This window comes from Mesoplodon densirostris, chromosome 16, assembly GCF_025265405.1.
Source record: "Mesoplodon densirostris isolate mMesDen1 chromosome 16, mMesDen1 primary haplotype, whole genome shotgun sequence".
Taxonomy (NCBI): Eukaryota; Metazoa; Chordata; class Mammalia; order Artiodactyla; family Ziphiidae; genus Mesoplodon; species Mesoplodon densirostris.
Window position 1 is genome coordinate 11,738,612 of NC_082676.1, and position 21,102 is coordinate 11,759,713.

General features: G+C 51.8%; 1 protein-coding gene and 1 long non-coding RNA gene across 2 annotated transcripts in view; both read right to left on the reverse strand.

Annotated features, from left to right (window-relative positions):
• The window catches only part of LOC132476158 (uncharacterized), a 221,935-nt gene that overhangs the window by 176,173 nt on the left and 24,660 nt on the right, over positions 1 to 21,102 (reverse strand). The gene's annotated exons all lie outside the window — the stretch shown is intronic.
• On the reverse strand, positions 17,129 to 19,168 carry CEBPB (CCAAT enhancer binding protein beta). Its single transcript, XM_060120557.1, has one exon. It carries the CDS (start codon positions 18,709 to 18,711, stop codon positions 17,674 to 17,676), a length of 1,038 nt encoding a protein of 345 aa, XP_059976540.1. The 5' UTR covers positions 18,712 to 19,168; the 3' UTR covers positions 17,129 to 17,673.

Below are 21,102 nucleotides of genomic sequence, written 5' to 3' on the forward strand. Positions count from 1 at the left end.
GGCTACCGCCATCCCATCACCTTGGGAGGAAGCAATTAAATCATATCCCCCCTCTGCTCAGAATCCTACCTCTCCACAACCATATCCACACACCTTCCAACGCCTCTCCTACTTCTCTCCCCTCACTCACAGCAGTCCCCCCACACTGGCCTCCCTGCTGCTCCTTGGACAGAGGAAGCATGATCCCACCACAGGGTCTTTGCACTTGCTGTTTCCTGTTCCCCAGATATCCCCATGGCTCTCTCCCACCTCCTTCAGGTCTTTGCTTAAATACAGTCTTCTCTCACTGAGGCCCTTCCCGACCTCTGTAGTTAAATGCAACACCACCCACCCACACACACACACACACACACACACACACACACACACCAGCACTCCTGCTCTCCTTCCTCTTCTTTTTTTTATATCAGTCTTTTATATTTTTTTATTGCTGTCTTTTAAAAAATTTTTATTTTATTTATTTAGTTTTACAAGCAGGTTCTTATTAGTTACCTATTTTATACATATTAATGTATATATGTCAATAAAGTCTTTTTTTTTTTTTTTGGCCACACCGAATGGCTTGTGGGATCTTAGTTCCCTGACCAGGGATCAAACCCGGGTCCTTGGCTGTGAAAGCACAGAGTCTTAACCCCTGGACTGCCAGGGAATTCCCTTTCCTTCCTCTTCTTTATTTTTCTTCACAGCACTCACTATCTGACCGGCTATATCCCCCACCATGAGGATGTAAACTCCATGAAGACAGGGTTTGGGGCTGTCTTGTTTTCTGCTGTATTCTGGGGCTTAGCCCAATGCCTGGCACATGGCAGGTGCTCATTCCTGGAGCACATCTTTGAGTCTTCTGTGTGCCAGACTTGCGATCACAGATACAGCAGAGAACAATAAGGAAACATTGTGGAAAGTGGCATCAGAGGCTCTGGGTCCAGGACCTCATGCAGTCACTTCCCAGTTGCGGGACCTCAGAAAAATACCGGAGGCCTGAGGCATAGCTGATCCCACAGACTAGCGCCACAGCCCCACTCCCCCAGTGCCATCCCATCAGCTCCTTCCAAGGACCCTGTGACATCCACAGTGCCATTACTCTTCTCTGGAAAATGCTGGGCTTAGTTATTGTTGATACTGTATGGTCTGTGCTTTCACAGGTTTCACAAGAGGCACCAATTAAACAAAACCCACCTCAACGGGACCCTTAATGACCCAGAACTGGATTTTGTTGTTGTTTGTTTTTTCCTTTCGTTTCCATTAGTTCATTTACCAGCCATTTACTTATTGGGCACCAAGCACGTGATGAGGTTGGTGAAAATGTATCATCTCTTCTGGACCCAGGTTATACGTCCATAAAAGGTTTACCTTTTAAAAAGTATAACAGAAAAAAAGAAGGAAGGAAAAGACACATTGGCACACAGGTTGAAGTAATGCACAGACAAAGGTCTGGAAGTTTGCACCCCAAAATCATAAAACCGTCCTGGGAGGGTGAGGAAGAGGCTGGCCCTGGGGCAGGTGGTCCAAGATGGACTTCAGCCTCATCAGAAATGTTTTCACATTTTAAGAGAATTAATGCATGTACAGTATTACCAGCATCATTTGAAATCACAATTTAATCGTGAAAAAGGCAAAAAGACAGGTTGGCCAGGGAATCAAAGAGCAACTTGTATCTATTGAACACCTACTGTGCACTCCAGGGGCACCCGGTTAGGCCCACCAAGTCCTAATCTTCCCAAGTTTCACCTTAGATCAGCCAGTGATGGAAGCTGGGAACCAGGAGACTGGGTTCCTCTCGTCTCCCTGTGGCCTTGCACAAAGTCTTTCTTCCCACTCCCCACGTGAGGAAACTGGGGTCAGCAAGGTCAGTGATGGGCACAGCTACACTCAAAGAATGTTCCTGAACGTCTAAGGAGAAACTCAGTGCTTGCTGACCTCACTGGATGCCACAGCACCAGCTACGTGCAAATGCAGAGACCCTCGTTCTGAAATCACTAGGAATCTCAAGACGCAACAGCAGAGCATTAAACCTAGCCCGGGGCCTTTCTGAGCACAGGGCCCTGTGCACCTGCCCAGGCTGCAGGCCCGTGAAGCCCGCACTGGTCTTGCCTTAGCTTACCAAAAACTTTTTCAAAACTCAGAGTGGGAATTAAGCGAGTTTTCTGAGTAACTTCAGGCAGTCTGAAAGCTCCTTTCTCCAGAGCTTTCCATTCCATGCCAGCCGTCTTAACATGCTGGTATTCGTTAAGGCCTAAGGGCAACATGGGCTCCCCCTTTCCCACAAATAGCAATAACACCACCACCAAGAGCAGCTACTATTATTGGGTACTTAGCGCGCGCAAGGCATTGTCTCGAGATGTGCACACATTTAACTCCTCGAGTCTGCTCAACAGCGCTGTTAGCTAGATGCTCTCGTGGACGGGCTCTGGAAGTGGAACCTGGGGCACAAAGTGAGGAGCCGCTCAGCCCCGGTTACCTAATCAGATGGGGGCAGTGCTGGGATTCGTACCCAAGCCTGTGGGGCTACAGAGCTGACACGCTGGCTCAGGAAGGAAGGCAAAGGCCGGTGGGAGGCGGGCGGAGATCAGCAGAGCTGCCCCGGGCCAGGGAACGAGGCTCCAGGGATGGGAGTGGCAGGCGGGGCTGCCCTCTGTCCCACTACCTCCCCTCCCCACTTGGAGCCCTGAGCTCTGGGCTGGAATGGCCTTTGCCAGGCACTGGTTTCACCATCCCCTGCCAGGCCCTGGGGAACCTCTGGGAGCCTGGCACGGCTGTCCAGCCCACTGAGTCCAGGCCAGAGCACTGGGTAAGGAGCACACTCGGGGGTCACCCAGACCCAGGTTCAAATCCTGCCTCTGCCACCCACCAGCTGTGGGACCTCAGGCAAGGTAAGCCCCCTCTCTGAGCTCTTGTGTCTTTTTGGTTTTTCCTTTTGAACCTGAGGTACAAAAGGCCAAGTTATCCGAGCTGATTCCTCAATTCACAGTGCTGTCATCACTGGCCACGCAAGGCTCTTCTCTGGTTTTATTTATGCCCCTTAACCCCACTCTCCACGCCCTGCCCACCTCGTGCTCATAGGTCCAATGTGTAGCTTTAATTTTTTGTAATTACTTTACTTTTATTCACTTATGTAGGATAAAGTTCAGGAAAGGAACTTACCTCAATGAATTTTTACCTCAGTGAATTTTTACCTCAATGCCTAATCATATATGTATAAATCCATGTGACCATCACCCAGATCAAGACATAGAACTTTTGCAGCAGCCCATAAGGCTCCCCTATGTCCCTTCCCAGGCAATAACTCTACACCCAAAAGGAACCGCTACTGTGACTTCTAGATTTGTCTGACCTGTTCTCAAACTTCGTATCAGAGGAATCACACAGTACGTGGTCTTTTGGGTCTAGCTTCTTTCCCTCTGCATAATGCTTTTAAGATTCATCCACAGCGTGCATGAATCAATCGCTTACTCCATGTTATTGCTGAACAGTATTCCATTTATAGATGGACTACAATTTGTTGATCTTCTCACTTGCTGAAAGACATTTGAGTTGTTTCCAGTTTGGGGCTATTGTAAATAAAACTGCTGAGAATATGCTTACAGGTCTTTTTGCAGACGCGTATTTTCATTTCTCTTAGGCACACTGAAGGTCAGACTTTTTATTTGTATTTCTAATTTATTTTGGTGTAACTTGTGAACTTACAGAAAAAATGACAAGCGTTACAGGAACTTTTCACCCAGGATACAGAATATCCTTCACCCAGATTGTTTATATTTTTTCCCACTTACTTCATCACTTCCCCTCTATTTATATTTCTCTCTTATCCTGAATTATTTGAGAGTCAGTTGTAGAACTGATGTCCTTTTATTCCTAAACCCTCCTGACCGCCCATTACACAGCTGGTACTATTATCAAATTCAGGACACTTAGCATCGATGCAGCACTACTCTCGAATCCATAACACCAATTCGATATTCCATAATCGTCCCCATAATGGTCTTTATGAATTTTTTCTGGTCCAGGATCACTCGTAGCTTCCCTCGGTTGTATGTAGACTCCTTCAACGATTCCTCAGCCTCTCCTGGATTTTCTTGTCCTGCTTTTGAGGATGACACGCTCGCTATTTTGCAATATGTCCTTCACTCTGGATTTGTCTGATGATTCCTCCTAGTTAGATTCAGGTTATGCATCTTTGCAGGGATATAATAGAAGTGATGCTGTATTCTTCCTGCGTGTCCTGTCAAGTGGCACACAAGCGATTTGTCCTATTGCTGGAAAATAGGGATAATAAAAGCTCCCACCTCCTAGAGCTGTTACAAGGATTAAGTGACACAACCTAAGGCCTGCTTTTGTAATTATTATCTCTCCTGCATTTGGAGGGAGGGCCAGGCATGGGGCCGAAGAACAAACACACGGCTGTCCCCACCCAGACCTGTCTCCTGGGCCCTAACCCTCACCCTGCCTCCTAGAACTTGCAACCAAGATGCACAGAGAGACAGGGGTACGCAGAAGCCCAGAATTCTAGTCAGACCAGACTGGAGGCCCCTTCGTGCTGTCTCAGCTTGATCCCACGAGGGATGGGGACCCGAGGCCCTGAGAGTACAGAGTACAGTCCCCAGTGTCACCCAGCGAGCCAGTGGGGACTCAGCCCAGCTGCTGCATCCTCCACACCAGGGGTTTTCAACCCAGGGGGATTTTTCCCCCCAAAGGACACTTGGCAACGTCTGGAGACATTTTTGGTTGTCACAGCTGGGGGCAGTGATGCTACTGGCATCTAGTGGGTAGAGGCCAGGGATGCTGCAATGCCCAAGAGCCCCACAACAAAGAATGATCCTGCCCCACACGCCAACAGTGCCAAGGTTGAGAAACCCTGGTCCACACTGAACTAATGATAGCAGGCACCAGATGAGCCCTGGCCAACTTACGTTGCCTACTTTCTCCCAGGACCCAACTGGCTGCAAAGAAAAGGCAGTTTGGACCTTCAGCAACATCTAGGGCTTAAAAAGAGGAGTCCCCACTGCACAAATGGGGGTTTGCTGCCTCAGGCTCTTTTTTTCCTGAGTCCACAAGGGTTCAGATCAGTGCTGTTGGAGAGGGTTTGAGGATGTACAACCTCTGGGGAGCTGGGTGGTAGGAGCTTACAGGGGCGTCAGGAGCCCTGGCCTGGAAATGCAGGGGACAGGGAATCTTAAACCACCTGTGGCAGCCGGATTGATGGGTAGGGGTGGTTACACCCTGAGATTATGTCTTCATTTCTGGGCTCTGATTTTTTTTTTAATTTTTAAAATTTATTTATTTTTGGCTGCGTTGGGTCTTCGTTGCTGCGTGCGGGCTTTCTCTAGTTGCAGCGAGCGGGGGCTACTCTTCGTTGTGGTGCATGGGCTTCTCCTCGCGATGGCTCCTCTTGCTGTGGAGCATGGGCTCTAGGCACGCGGGCTCAGTAGTTGTGGCTTGCGGGCTCTAGAGCGTAGGCTCAGTAGTTGTGGCACATGGGCTTCGTTGCTCTGCGGCATGTGGGATCTTCCTGGACCAGGGTTCGAACCCGTGTCCCCTGCGTTGGCAGGCAGATTCTTTTTTTTTTTTTGGTGGTACGCAGGCCTCTCACTGCTGTGGCCTCTCCCGTTGCGGAGCACAGGCTCCGGACGCACAGGCCCAGTGGCCGTGGCTCACGGGCCCAGCCACTCCACGGCATGTGGGATCCTCCCGGACCGGGGCATGAACCAGTGTCCCCTGCATCGGCAGGCGGGCTCCCAACCACTGCGCCACCAGGGAAGCCCTGGGCTCTGATTTTATAGGATCTGAGGCTCCAGGTGGTTCTAGTTCCGGGCAGAGAGAGACAACTAACACTGACATGTAGCAGATTCTCAGTAAACAATTTGTAGGCAAAATGAATTGTGATAATAATTGATATTTATTGAATATTTACTATGTGCTAGGCACTGCTCTAGGCATTTCACTTGTATCATCTTATTTAATCTCACCACACCTATGAGGTAGGTACTATTACTGCCATCCTCATTTTGCAGAAGAAAAAACCGAGGTACAGAGAAGTTAAGGCACTTGCCCAAAGTCACAAGCTGTTAAGAGGAACATGAATGGATGAATGAATGAATGAAATGAAATGAAATGAATCCCAGTCCCCATCTATATTAGCGTTTTTCCTTCAAACATTACTGAATCAACAGTCTGGTTACAACACTTCTTGGGGCATAACAACCCCAGTCCAACCCCCCGACTCCCTGGTCCTCTCCAGAGGGAGAGGTCAGCCCCTCTCCCTCTCACTGCCTTAAGGGATTGTGTCCCCAAACCTGAGCCTGAGGTAGAGACTTATGCCACAAAGGCCTAGGGACCCTATTTTAATGGGATCCTTTTGTTTATCAAGGGCTTATTTTCCACCAAGCTCCATGCTACACAACAGTCAGGAATGTGAGAGACCCATTGCACAGATGAGGAAACTGAGGCTTAGAAGGGGAGGTCATTTATTCCAGGTCAAACATCTAAGTGACAGACACCTAGTGACCCACACCCATCTGACTCGTGAGCCCCACAGGGAGACAGAAGGAACAAAGGGCGCTGAGGAAGAACTGACACTGGCAGGGGGGTCATGAACAGTCAACCTCATCCCTCGATCACAGTCTCCCCCAAACTCCCTCTCAGTATCCAGACAACCTAACCTACACAGAGACACATTCAATGACATCATTACAGTGTTTGTGGCTGTGGGGACTTGGAGGCCACATCAGTGTCCATCATAAGGGGAAAAGTACACTAAAATGTGGCAGCTACATGAGAAGAATGTTATGCATCAGAGTAAAAGGCAATGAAGAGCAGCATGGAGACATCTCTAAAACATAGTCTTCCAGGAATGGATTTGATGTGGTTGTCCCTTATAGTATTGCCTGAGCTAGAAAAAGGTCGGAAACAACTTAAATGCCCATCAAAAGGGGACTGGTTCAATGATGATGGTACATCCGTGCAATGGAATATTGTGTGATCATTAAAAAGACTGAGGCAGCTCTACAGTAGCGCTGATATGAACAACCTCCAAGATACACTGTTCAGGGAAGAAAGCAAAGTACAGACCACGATGGAAAGCGCCACAGTGTGATGGGTGTAAATATCCTGTGCGTGTGCTCCACCTCACACAGACCATGTGAAACAAGAAAAACTGCTGGGAACTGCAGTGACCTCTGGGGAAGGGAACTGAGAGTGTGAGGGCTGAAGTGAGAGGGAGACCAAATTCTCACTGCAAACCCTTTCATACCTTTTGGAATTCTGAACAATGAACATATACTATATATTTGAATTAAATAAATTCAAAAGAAAAATGCAGAGAGGCCATGGGGGAGTTCAACTGAAATCAGCCACAAGAGAGGTGACATAGTGTGGGGATCACAGGAGGGTAAGGAGGGCGTCCAACTGGGGAGGGGGGCCAAGGGTGTGTGTGCAGAGACAGAAAATTGGTTACATGCAGGGGACTGTCACATAAGTAAATATATTGAGGATAATGGGAGCCAATTTTCTCACTGTTGAAAAGAGAGCTCCTAATATGGAAAGAGAGAAAATTAGAATAAATGTTGTGGTGATGGACTGGAACTAGAGTTATCAGCTGTAAACTCATAGTCTTCTAAATAGATGATGGATGATAATGATGAAGATAGATAGATAGATAGATAGATGCAAAAATAATATGGACGTAAATATACATCTATATACATACATACATACATATATATATACACACACACACACACATACACACACACACAGCCCTAAGAGAGCCTGGGAGTAGGGACACCTCAGCAGCAATGAGCACACTTCCTGCCAAGACGCTGGCTTCTAAATACTGTTCTCTACTAAAAGGAGCCCGGGCTCCTAGGAGAAATGGCTAATTCCAGGGCTGCAGCAGGGAAAGCACTAGCTGAACCTGGAACACTTCCTGCCAGAAGGTAAGAGAAGCGCTCAAAGAATGATGGTGACATGTCAAAAGGGCAAAGAAGCTCAAAAAAAAATAAATTAATCATTGAAAGTTTGATGAGGAACGGGATATTTACATGGTTTCAAAGTACCTCCCCTCAAACAGTTATTAATTGCAAAGGGGAAAAAAGTAACTTTACAGATGTGAATTCCCCCAGATATCTCTTCAATCAAGTGATCAAAGTGAACATCACCATCCTCACCACAAGGAAAAAAAATTTTGTAACCATGTGAGGTGATGGATGTGCACTAAACTTATTGTGGTAATCATTTCATTATATATACATGTATCAAATCATTCTGTTGTACATCTTAAACTTATATGATGTTATACATCAATTATTTCTCAGTAAAACTGGGGAAGGGGGAGTAAACACCATCAACAATAGGACAAAGAGAAGAACACAGCATCGCTTCTGTGATTTATATGCCTGACCTGAAGACACATGACCTGAATCTAACCACAAGGAAACAAAAGGCAAACCAGGTGAGGGACATGCTACAAAATAGCTGGCCTGTCATCCTCAGAAGTGTCAAGGTCATAAAAATCAAGGCAAGACTGAGGAGCTCTTCTAGATTAAAGGAGACTAAAGAGACATGGCAACTAACTACAGCATGTGATTCTGAACTGGATCCTTTCACTGGACATTATTAGGGCAACTGGTGAAACTTGAATGGGTCTGAGTACATGGCAGTAATGTAGAATGTTAATTTCCTGATTTTGATGGTTATATTGTGGTTATATAGAAAATATCCTGTTTGTAGGAACTATATACACCAAAGTATCAGGGGGTGATCAGGCAACAGGTCAACAACTGATTCTCAAATAATTCAGGAAAAAAATGTTCTTTGTACCATATTTGTAACTTTTCTATAAATTTGAGATCTTTTGCAAAATAAAAAGTGCTAGATACTGAATGTTTATATCCTCCAAAATTCATGTATGGAAATAACTCAATGTGAGGGTATTTGGAGGTAGGGTCTTTGGGAAGTGATTAGGTCCCATTAGGAATGGGATTAGTTCCCTTATAAAGAGACCCCAGAGCGCTCCCTTGCCCTTTCCGCCATGTGAGGACACAGCATCTCTGAATCAGGAAGCAGGACCTCACCAGACACCAAATCTGACGGCAATTTGATCTTGAACTTCTCAGCATCCAGAACTGTGAGAGATAAATTTCTGTTGTTTATAAGTCACTCAGTCTATGGTATTCTGTTATGGCAACCAAACTGACCAAGAAAGAAAGTTGTTTTCAAACAGAAAAAAAGTAAGAAACGGAATAAGATCTAGGATTGAATATGATTAATAGGAATTAAACACATACTCATAGCATTTCCTATGACTCAGTTAGGCACTCCTAGGTATATGCCCCACTGAAATATGTACCTATGTTCACCAAAGACATGTATTCTAGAACGTTCATTGCAGCCCCAATTTTAAGACCTAAAAGCTGGAAACAACCTAAATGTCCCTCAGCAATAAAATGGGTAAATGTATTGTGGTATATCCATACAGTGGAATTCCGTTCAGTAACAAAAAGGAACAACGCTGATACACACAGAAACTTGGATCAATGCTGCAGTTACAATATTGAATAAAAGAAGTCAGACACAAAAGAATGCATATTGTGTGATTCCATTTGTATAAAGTGCAGAAATAAGCAAAATTAATGTTTGCGGTTAGAAATCAGGATAATGATTACCCTTAGGTGGTGGGGGTGACTAGAAGGGGCTTCTGGGGTTCTGAAACGGTCTGTTTTTGGATCTGGATGCTGGTTACACACATGGGTCCACACGGGGAAAATCCATTGAGCTGTATACCTATGTTGTGGGCACTTTCCTGTATGTGAATATTCCACTAGGAAGAAAAGACATAAAACGATGAGATGCGTAAATAAGGATAGACATTAACCACACTGGGGTGAGGGCTATGAGAAGCGGGTGGAATGGATGTGGGGAGCCAGGATGAAGGCAGAAAATAAAACAAAACACAATGCAGACCTTGAAAGGACTGACAGCAATCTCGTCCTAAGAACTGGGAAGCGTGATTAGTTACTGTTCTACACCTGAGTTTCAAGACGCAAGGAAGAAACGGGTCCCCATCATCTGTATGTCCCTCACCAACTCAAGAGAGATTCAGCAAGTTGAGCTTGATGACCAGTCCCATTCGGCATGAGAGGACTGAGGCCGGGCTTGGGTAAAGCAGCCCAGGCAGCCCCAACTCCTACCCCGGTTCTCTCTCCTTCACAGCGTACTGACCCCCACCCACCAGTTTCTCTGAGGAGCCATCTTCCTCCCTGGCCACCTCCAACCTCCAGGGCTCCAAGGGCTGGGGCCTGTGCGGCAGGAACCTGGTGACAGCTGTAAAAATAAAAACTCACCTGCCCACAGGTGTGTGGGAGTCTGTAGGAGTCTCTGGCCTACAGACTCACGTCGCAGAGATCCCAGCTGGGCAGGCCCCAGGCAGGCTGGCCAAGTGCCTCCCAGCACTGGTAGGCCAAGGGCTCAGCAGAGCAGAGGGGTTATTTGGGGTGGTGCGGGGTATCTGGTCCCAGCGCAGCTGCCAACACGCTCTGTGAGCTGCAGCAGGGGCTGACCCTCTCTGTTTTCAACCTGAGGGCCTCCTTGGTGGATCACATATGGAAAGTGCGGAGCAGGATTTGAGCTCACTGGGGTTGGCAGAAGAGATTCTGTCCATTCCAAGCGCCTGATTCAAGCCTGCCCTAATAGGCACTGAGATTCAGTCTCAGAGGAGACACCTGAGGACAGGCAGAGAACTTTCATGACAGGTATCTTCATGCATTACTTCTGTAATTAAAATGAATTGAAAGAAATCCTTCCCCCACATCTCATGGGAATTATTCTTCCTAAGCAAAGAGCAAGCCCCTCGTTTTGAGCTCATGTGCAATAGTATCAGTAGAACATTCTCAGACAAGGAAGCACTGGGGCATCACTAAGAAACGCGGGTCACAAAATAGCTCACATAGGTTGATTCTATTTTGGCAAATATATCAGTTAGAAATAGATTCAGCTGCCAGTAACAGGAAGCCAAAATGTCAGAGACCTCAATAAGCACAGATTTATTTTCCTATCATGTAAACATGCCCAGAGCAAGGAAGACAAGGACTGGTATTGCTGTTCCATCACCATCAAGAACCCAAATGCCTCTTATCTTCTGGTTTCACCACTCTATCCATGTTTCAATGTCTGTCTCATGTTCCAAATGGTCCTTGAAGCTCCAGCCATCACATTCCAGGCAGGAAGTAGAAAGAGTGGGGATTGGGCGGATTGCAGAGGAAGGAGGCAAAAGGGAATGTATCTCACAGCTGAGTCAGCCCATTTTAAGGAACGTTCCTGGAAACCTCACCTACAACCTCTATTTATATCTTATTGGTCACCCCTAGCTTCAAGAGAAGCTGGGAAATGTAGTCTTAGTAGGGCACTTGCCCCCAACAATAGAGAGGTCCCATTGTTAAGGAGGAAAGGGGGATGGTGTGTGAGTATCAAACAGACGTTAGCTACCCTGAAGAAAAACTACACATAGAACAAAAATTCTGGAAGGAAATAACTGCTGCCTACAGAGCTCTCTCTCTCTCTCTCTACAATCACCCTGCATGAATTAACCTGTCAAAACTCTACCAAACACTATAAAGAATTTTATTCTCTTCTTGTTACAGATGGGGAAACTGAGACACAGTGAGATACAGTCATTTGCCCCAAACCACACAGCCAGGAAATGGTAACTTCAGAACTAGAATACAGGCAGCCAATTCTAGCATCTGGGCTCTCAACCCACCAAGATGCTAATGATGTTATTAAAAACAATGATGATGGCTAATTCTTACTGTGTGCTGGCACTGTTCAAAATATGTTGCATGGATTAACTCACTTAATCCTCACAACAACTTTATGAGGCAGGTACGATCATTATTCCATTTTAGAAACAAGGACGTTAAGGCACAGAGAGGTAAACTGACTTGCCCAAGGCCACACAGCAAGTGTTAACAGGGTTTATTTCTGGGTTGTAGAATTATGGGTGCTTTTTATTCCCTTCTTTTATTGATACTCTGTATTCTCTAACCCTCCCACCATGATCGTACACTACTTAGGAAATCAAATAAAAAGAAAACACCCCTCCTGGAGTACAGCCTCCTGCCTTCCCCCTAGCCACCTACTACCCCACCCAGAGGCCTCAGGGAGGCCTGGCCCCGCCTCCCTCCCCAGCCTCCCCTCTCCCCTCCTCAGTGCCCTCTCCCCTGCAGTCCCCGCTTCCCAAAGAACTCTCCCTCTCTTGGCTCCCAGCCTTTGCTCCTCCCTTACCCGACTCCTGGCATGCCCTTCCCCTCATTCCTGCCTGGTGAACAGCTCCCTATGGCTCCAGGCCCTGGGTCAGAGGATCCTCACCCACAAGGTCTCCTGGGCCCAGGCAGGCAGGCTCCTTCCGCTCTTCACCCACTGCACTTTGCCTAATCCAGAGGCCGAGGGACATGTTTCATCCCATCGACAAACTTGTCAAGGGCTTTCTGGGTGCCAAGCCCTGGCAGGGACACCTGCTCATTCATCCTCATAACAACCTCTCTGAGCCTCGCCCTGGCCTCCATGGCCCTGCAAGAAAGACCCTGCACCCCACTGTCCTCCTCTCCCCACTCGACCCCTGGCTGCCTCTACTCTAGCCATACTGGCTCCTCACTCTTTCCCTGACACACTGAGCTTGGTCCTGTCTCAGGGCCTTTGCACCTGCTGCTCCTTCCTCCTGGAATGCTCTCTAAACACTCTCCCCAGTCACCCTCTACCACTTTCTCCAAGGCCTTAATACAGTCTGAAATTAGCCTGCTAATCCATCATCCATCTCCCCCAGCAGAATGTCAGCCCCAGGGATACAGGGACTGTCTTGGGCTCACTTGACGCTAGCTGAATATGTGAATGGAAGCTGGTACTGCTCTTTGGGTGAGGAAGCCCAGGCCCAACTTTGTCAAGAATCTTACGGAGGTCACCCAGCATCTAAGGGGCAAAACTCAGAGGGTTTTTTTTCCCCTGGCTCTTACTCAAAGACGGGCCAAAGAGTGCAAAATTGAGGTTTGCCCACCTGTTCCCCCACATGCAGTAACTAGCCGACAGGAAAGTGGCTTCGCCTGGGTCTCACACAGACATGGATTCAAATCCCAACTCTTCTGCTTTCTGGGCCAGTGATGTCCCTTCTCAGAGCCTCAGGTCTCCACTCTTTGAAACGGGACTCCTACTTCTTGCTCTCAGAGGGCACCTGGGAGGCGCTCCAACTCCAACCCCCAATTCCCCAGCCCACCCTGGCCTGCCTCACCCCCGCACATGGCTACGGCCAATACAAGATTGAAAACCCCCAAGGAGGGGCGGCCAGCCGGCCAGCCAGCTGGGGCCACTGGGGCTCCATTACTAGTCACCCAGGTGGTCAGCCAGGCCAAGAAAGGACTAAGGGGGTGGGGGGCAGGAGAGGAAAACAGAGCAGATGAGAGGTTTGGGGCCATGGAGGGGGAGGCAGGAGGAGAAGGCCTCATGCTAGTCACTCACCAGTCGTTGGGCCAGTGCCTTCACCTCTCTGTGCCTCAGTTTCCCCAACTAGGGAAGGGGGATGATAAACAGCGCCCAAGTCATTGGATTATCGCAAGGATAAAAGGCACGTAAGGCACACACGGTAACACCTGGCGTAGAGTGTGTGCTCAGGAGACCGAGGCTCTTCCCCCCTTCACACCTCACCTGGCTCAGGCCTCTGCTCAGACGCCACCCCCCTAGGAGAGGCCTTCTTGGACCTCCCCACCCCTCCCTGCCCTACTTTCCTTCCCTCAGAGCCCTTGTCCCCCCCACCTGTCATTACCTTGTTCTAGTTACTAGATACTGTCTCTCCCCATAAATTGTCACCTCCATCTTGGTCACCACATGTCCCTAGCACCCAGCATAGGGCCTGACACAGAGCAGGTGCTCAATGTTTACTGAATAAGTAAAAAAAAATAACTGGACAAACAAATATCTCAGAAACAAGGACAAAACAGTCCCAGGGAGGTCTAGACATGGTTTGGGTGGAGGAGGACACACTCTTTTAGGTATTTAGATGGGAAGTCCCGCTTCTTTTTCCTACCCACAAATTCCACCGTTCTTAGCTGTGCAACCTTAGACAGGTCACTTCCCCTCTCTGAGCCTGCTGGCTTGGCAGGAAAATGCCAGCAACAAAAGCCATGGCCTCCAAGAGCACACGGCCCGGCACCCGGCAGTGTCTCCAGCTTTCATTTCTGACACCCACTTCTATCCTTGGTAAGATCACCAGGCTGTGGGGCAAAACTACACAAGATTATGAGGTGTAAATGTGTTGTCAACTCTCCTGTCCTGAGCAAACATTGGCTGGGCTTCCCAGCTAGCCTCAGTGGTCAACCCCACTAAATGGGTCTGTGGTTAACACGACCAGCCTTCCCGGGCAGTTGGAAGAAACCAGCAAATCCATCTATGCCAAGGCCTTGGCATGCTATTTTGCACATGATAAACACTGAACTTGCATCCACTATTATTCCTGTTCCTCAAGGCACGTCCCTGGCCTCCTCATGCTTCACGCCATCCAGCTCTTTCTTGTTTCCCAGCTTTTGAACGGACTGGCCCCTCCTCCCTGCAAGCCTTTAGCTCTCCTAGCCTAGTGATCCATAGGGTGGGTGTCCCCCCATTTATGACATTTCCTCTAGTCCTTTGGGCACAGCTCTGGCCACAGTGCTCCCACAGGCCACCAGGACCACCATCAGAGCCCTCAACCTGTTAACTATTTCTCCAAGCCCTCCTCAGGGGTAGTCAGATGGGATTGGGTTCAAACTCCCTTAATGTTGCTTCCAAACTGTGAAACCATAAGCAAGTCACTTAACTCTGGCACTTGGGGTGCCTAAGCCCGGGGTGGGGCAAGGAGCCCTCCAGGAAGGGCCCAGGATTTGGGGTGGGCGCTGGGATGACCAGCCAGGCTCTCAGCCCTAAGCCTTCCCCAGAGATTTGGGAGTCCAACTTAGCTTCCTAACTGGCTCCACCCTTGCTCTACCCGAGCACTAACCCCGCTACTGTGGGCCTCAGTTTACTTTTGTAAAACCAGTGTAGCACCTTCCCTGGGTGCTGATGCAGATTATAGGGAGGGTGTGAGTGTGTAAAGAGCTGCACTCAACACTGGTTCTCAGGCAGCACTCAAGGAAAGGGGAGCCTGGGGGTCACTCTGACCAGGCTGCTCCCCTCTCACCACCTCTGCGTCCTCTGGTGACAGAAATGGGTGAGTAGCACGCAGCAGCCAGCTCTCCACGACCAAAGGAGTGGGGATTAGAGAGGTTCCTTCCTAAATGGCAACTCACCTCCCCACCAAAAGCCTGAGCTACCTCCTTCCCTAGGTCCAGCCCCCAGGCTCTGCCCTTCAGCAGGTAAATCCTAGAGGCAGTTGATCCGATGTGCTCGTGCTGATACTGGACTGACTTGGAGGTTCCAGGTTCCCATCAGTCATCAGGCCGCCCAGGATAAGACCTGTCCGGGGCCACACTGGAGGCCCAGGACCAAAGTGAGGTTATTTGTGCCCAGCGCTCTGTACAGCCCTCAGGCCACGAACAGGAGACACTAGGGTTAGAGAGATGGTGTTTGCCTTGATCCTCAGCTCCATAACGGTGGGGGCTGAGTGTCTCTGTTTCCCATATCCTGGCCTCCCACAGGGAAGGAACATCCAGGCCTCCAAAGGGAAAGGGAGGGCAAAAGCATTTCCCCCTTCTCAAACCACAAAATCAGCAGCTGCTCCCAAGATCCCAGGCTGCCCCAGGCCCTCAGCAAACTAAGCTGTGAAGCCCCCCATTCCACCCTCCCTCCACCCCTGAATTCCTAGAGCAGGGGGCCTCCAAACCAGTTTCTCACCCTTTGGGATTTGACAGCCAAAAGGCTGTTCCACGGCTCTAAAAGCAGGCCTTGTAATGGTAGCAACCTCTCCAAAGGTTGCTGTGAGGTTTAAATGAGATGGGGCAGGTCCAGGGTTTACTGGACACTGGCCCCTGGCAAGCGCTGGCCATGCTCGCGCTGCGCTTTAGACTCAAGTGCCAAATGCCAGGAGCCTCCCAGAGAAAAATAATAACAAGAGCAAATGCTTATATAACACCTCCTGCGTGCCAGGCACCGTGGGACACTGTACGTGTATCCACCAACCCCTCCGTCTACATCCTCAACTCTCAGGAATGCTGTCCAGGGCTGGAATAGGGGTGGAGGTGCACTGCAAAAGGGCGGGTGGGAGGGTATCAGGGGGTAGGGAAGCAGCCTTGCCTGGGGCCATTTCTGTCCCAGGGAATCAGGGACTGCCGTCCTGGGTTCACACCTGGGCTCAGCCGCCTTGAGCAGGTGAGGTTGGGCCTCAGTGTCCACAACTGGGCAAAGAGGACAAATGGCACATCTCCCACTCCTAGGAAAAGGAGTGGAAGTACAGGAACCCTTCCCCCCACTTCCCCTACCTGGCCCGGATTCTCCCCTCCCGCTGGCCAGGGACACAAACCCAAGCTTGCCACCCAGGCCACTCTCTTAAAAATACACATACACACACATACTATTTTCTAAACAGCCGGCCCCACTTCACTTTCCAAAAGAATCTGCCCCAACTTGGGCTCAGCAGGACCAAGACCTGTATCCCCTCCTCTTTCAGAGTCACAGTTCTGCTGGCTGGGTCCCCAAGCACTGTGCAGAGGTCAGAGCCCTCCAGGCCCGTCTAAACCCAAGCCTAGCACTCAGAACCAGCCAGAGGCCCTGAAGGCCCTCCCCAAGCAAGGTTCCGAGTCACTCCTCCCCAGCACCCAGCGGCACTGAGTCACCCTGAAAGCCTGGCCCAGCACTCCTCTGCCCCTCCCCCGCCCCAGCCTGGTACCCCCATCTCCAAGCACAGGCCCTGGGGGAGTAGCAAAGGAGAAAAAGCAGCTGCAACCCCCCCCACTCAACCACCTAAAGAGCCAAAAATAATAACAGCTCACACACACACAACAACCCCACACACACCAGAAAAGCAAATATAAAATCATAAATCCAAAATAAAGGGAAAAAAAAAAATCAAAGCCAACTACTGCCCCCAAAAGGCTCTTTAACCATTCTCAAAAAAAAAAAAAAAGTTTATTAAAAGTGTTCTTAATGCTTGAACGGAAAAGATTCCCAAATATACAGATGCCTCTTTTCTCATAGAAATAGATTATTTTTTTATAATACAAAAAAAAGACCAAAAAACAACAACAAAAACAAAAACAACAGCAACAGCAACAACCCCGTAGGAACATCTTTAAGCGATTACTCAGGGCCCGGCTGACAGTTACACGTGGGTTGCGTCAGTCCCGTGTACACACGCGTTCAGCCATGTTTAAACCGATTGCATCAACTTCGAAACCGGCCCGCCCGCCGGCGCCTGGAGAGGGGTCAGAAGGAGAGGCAGAGTTTATCATTCATCTGTACACATAGACATCTCTTCTTTAAATAACACCACGGGCGGGCGGCCCATCTGCATGTGCGGTTGGTGTGGACAAAAATATAGATATATATATAATAAAATATTAAAATTACCGACGAGCTCCCCGCGCTGCCAAGTGCCCCAGTGCCAAAGTTTTGCCGGCGCCACCAGGGGCGGGGGAGGGAGCGCGGGCGCTTCCCGGAGTCTCGGTGGCCGCGGCGCGCCCGGCAGCGCGGAGGCCGGCCGGCAGGGGGACGCGCGCGGGGGCCGCGCTAGCAGTGGCCGGAGGAGGTGAGCAGGGGTTCAGGCAGCTGCTTGAACAAGTTCCGCAGGGTGCTGAGCTCGCGCGACAGCTGTTCCACCTTCTTCTGGAGCCGCTCGTTCTCGGCCGTGAGCTCCAAGACCTTGTGCTGCGTCTCCAGGTTGCGCATCTTGGCCTTGTCGCGGCTCTTACGCACCGCGATGTTGTTGCGCTCACGCCGGATCTTGTACTCGTCGCTGTGCTTGTCCACGGTCTTCTTGGCCTTGCTCTTGACCTGCGAGGGCGCCGGCGCCGCCCCCACATAGCAGGCGGCCGGGGGCGCCTTGGCGTCTGCTGGGCTCGGCGTGCCGGGCGGGCTGGACGACGAGGACGTGGAGAGGCTCCCGCTGCTGCCGCTCGGCACCGCCTGGTAGCCGAGGTAGGCGCGCAGCGCGTACGGGAAACCAGCCGCCATGCCTGCGGCGCCGCCGCCCGGCGCTCCGGCCTCCTCCTTCCGCTTGCAGTCCGCGGGCTCGAAGCCCGGCTCCGCCTTGAGCTCGGCCGGCTGCGGTGGCGGCGGCGGCGGGGGCGGCGGGTGTAAGGGCGCGAAGCAGCCCGGGTGCAGCGCGCCCTTGGCGGCCCCCAGACGCCCCAAGCTCACGTAGCCGTATTCGGCCGCCTTCTTGCAGTTCTTGCCCCCGTAGTCGTCAGAGAAGAGGTCGGAGAGGAAGTCGTGGTGCTGCCCGGAGGAGGCGGGAGCGGGGGCGGGCGCGGGCGGAGCCGCCTCGAAGGTGTCCGTGGCCGGCGCCGGGGCCTGCGGCGCGCCCAGCGGCTCCAGGTATGGACTGAAGTCGATGGCGCGCTCGTGGTCACCGATGCTACCCAGCTCGCCGGCGGGGGGGCGCGGCCCGGGTCTGGCCGCGGGGGGCGCCGCGGGGGCCGCCTTGCCGCCGTACGCAGCAGCCAAGCAGTCCGCCTCGTAGTAGAAGTTGGCCACTTCCATGGATTTAAAGGCAGGCGGCGGCGGCAGGGGGAGACATGCTGGGTCCCAGGCCACCAGGCGTTGCATGAACGCGGGTGCCCGGGGAGGGGGCCTGGGGCTGCCCGCTCCGGCCGGCCCGCAGGTGGCGCGGCCTCCCAGCTCCGAACTGTCGCTGCTGTGTCCCTGATGCTGTTGCCGCTCCCTCCGGCGTGGCCGCTATTAGTGCGGGGGCTGGTGGCTGGCGGCTGGACCCTCGGGTGGGTCCCCTTCCCGGTCCCGTGCGCGGCTCTGACTCGCTAAAGTTTCTCCTGAGCCCGGTTATTTATAAGGCGGGCCATGGCAACGGCTGCGTCACGCCTGGAGGCCGCCCCAGCCCCTCCCCAGGCACGCAGAGGACACGCTGTAGCCGCCCGAGACCCCCGGGAGGGCGGCGGTGAGGCGTAGTGGCCAGACTGGAGACCCGGAGCGCGCCCTCGGGGGTCCCTCGGCCCGGTGGGGGGCGGCATCGCCCCCTGCCCACTCCCACCCGGCGGCCCCGGGACTGGGAGCGAGAGAAGGCGCTAACCCGCCCCCGGACCGCCCCCTCTGGGCTGGAGGCTATACTAGAAGGGAGGGGAGAATCCGGGGAGGGGGCAACGTGATCCTCTTCTCCCACCCCAAACACGGCCGCGGCCCGCCCCCTGCTGGAGGAGGCGCTGGCTTCAGGATCGGCTGCAACCAGTCCCGACTCCCCACCGAAGGGACGCGCTCCAGGCGGGATGCTGGAGACCCCAGCTCTGGCTCCCGGATAGGTGACCCATCTCCACGGCCCTTCTCTGGGTCCAGCCTCGCCCCTAAACTTGCCCCCATCCCCAGATCCTGGAAGGAGGGAATTTCACACCTGTGGCGACTTCCTGTCTTAAATACGAAGACCTGGGTTTGGGGCCCTGCAGGTCAGGGGCGAGCTCCACTTAGGCCTGTGCCTGGGTCGACCGCGCCCCTCCCCTAGCCCCGCCCACCGCACCTGCCCGCCCCTCAGACCACACCCGGGTCTTCTCCAGCCCCACCACACCCGGACATGGGCCCCGGGAGGGTGGAAGGGGACGGGGATGCCTGGCTCCAACACACTGTGTGACCTTGGGCAAGTCACTTCACTTCTCCAAGCTTCAGTCCGTGAAGGTGTCATTACTGTTATTATTATTAGTTGTATTACTGTCTCCACCACAGACTCCGAAACATAGGGCTTACGGCTCTGGGACTCACATCATAAAGAAGGGCCTTCTCCCAGGGTACAAAGAGGCCCAGAGGCCCACAGCACACCCAAGATCACATGGCCTCATGTCCCCCACTGTTCTTGGAAGGAAAGCCCTTGTCCAGGCACCCTCAGACCTATTTGCACCCGAGGCCAAAACACCTGTTTCTGAGGCTGGTGGGGTGGGGGACCAGCCAGGCTCAGGAGGGGCCATGCAGGAGAGAAAAGGAAATTCCCCTATTTTCACCAGGTCCTTACTGGGCGGTGAGGGTGGGCCTGGACCCAGAGTTTGCTTTTTCACCCTGCCAGAAGCATGCCCTTGCTGCCCCTGGTTCACAGGTGGGGAAACAAGATGGCCCACCTGGATCTGAATTTAGGCCTGAGGCCCTCCCTGCAGAGTGGGCTCCAGCGGCCCCTTACCCTCTCCTGAGCCATTCCGAGGCCATTTGGGCAGCTCCTTGGGCCTACCCCTCTGCCACTCCCGGCCCAGGCCGCCCAGGCAGGAGCTCCCAGCCTGCCTGGTTGCTGACCCCCAGCCCACTGACCCCAGCCCTGGCCCTGGCGGGCAGGTGGACATTGCTCAACCTTCAGCGTTATCTGCTGAGCTGGGGTGACCTCCGCCCTGGAGAGCTGGAGAAATGACATCTCTTGAGTGCCCTTGGGGGGTGGGGGGCAGGGAGGAACAGGATGAAACACTGGCCCAGCCTGCTGGCTTTCTAGGCCTTCCCAGCAGCCTCTGGGCCAGGGAGGGATCCAAGGCCCCAGGGCCACCCAGCCAGGCCTCCCAAGCTGCAAAATGGGACACTCAGGGCTGAGCTTGAGGGCCACTGCCTCCAGGAGGCCCTCCCTGCCCCACCTGCTGGTGAACTTCCTTCCCAGCCCTTATCTCCAGCCACCGTTATCCTAGTTGTCTTGTCTGCCTCAGTCCCACTCCAGACTAACCCCTCCATGAGCGCCAGCCCTCAAATATGGGAACTCCTGGATCAGGCATGCTCAAAATTTACCAGGGGACGAATGCATTTGCTGTTGCCTCTGGACCAAGACTGCTGTTTCTCCAGCTCTGCCCAAGGCAGCTCCTAAGGGCTCAGCCCAAAGGTTACCTCCTCTGAGAAGGCCTCCCTGACCTCCCCATCAAAAGCCCTAGGCCCTTGATCACTCCTTTCGCATCCCCCTGCTTCATCTCCTTCACCATTCTCAATTACAATCAACATTATCTCACCTACGCATCTTGATTTCTGTCCCCACTG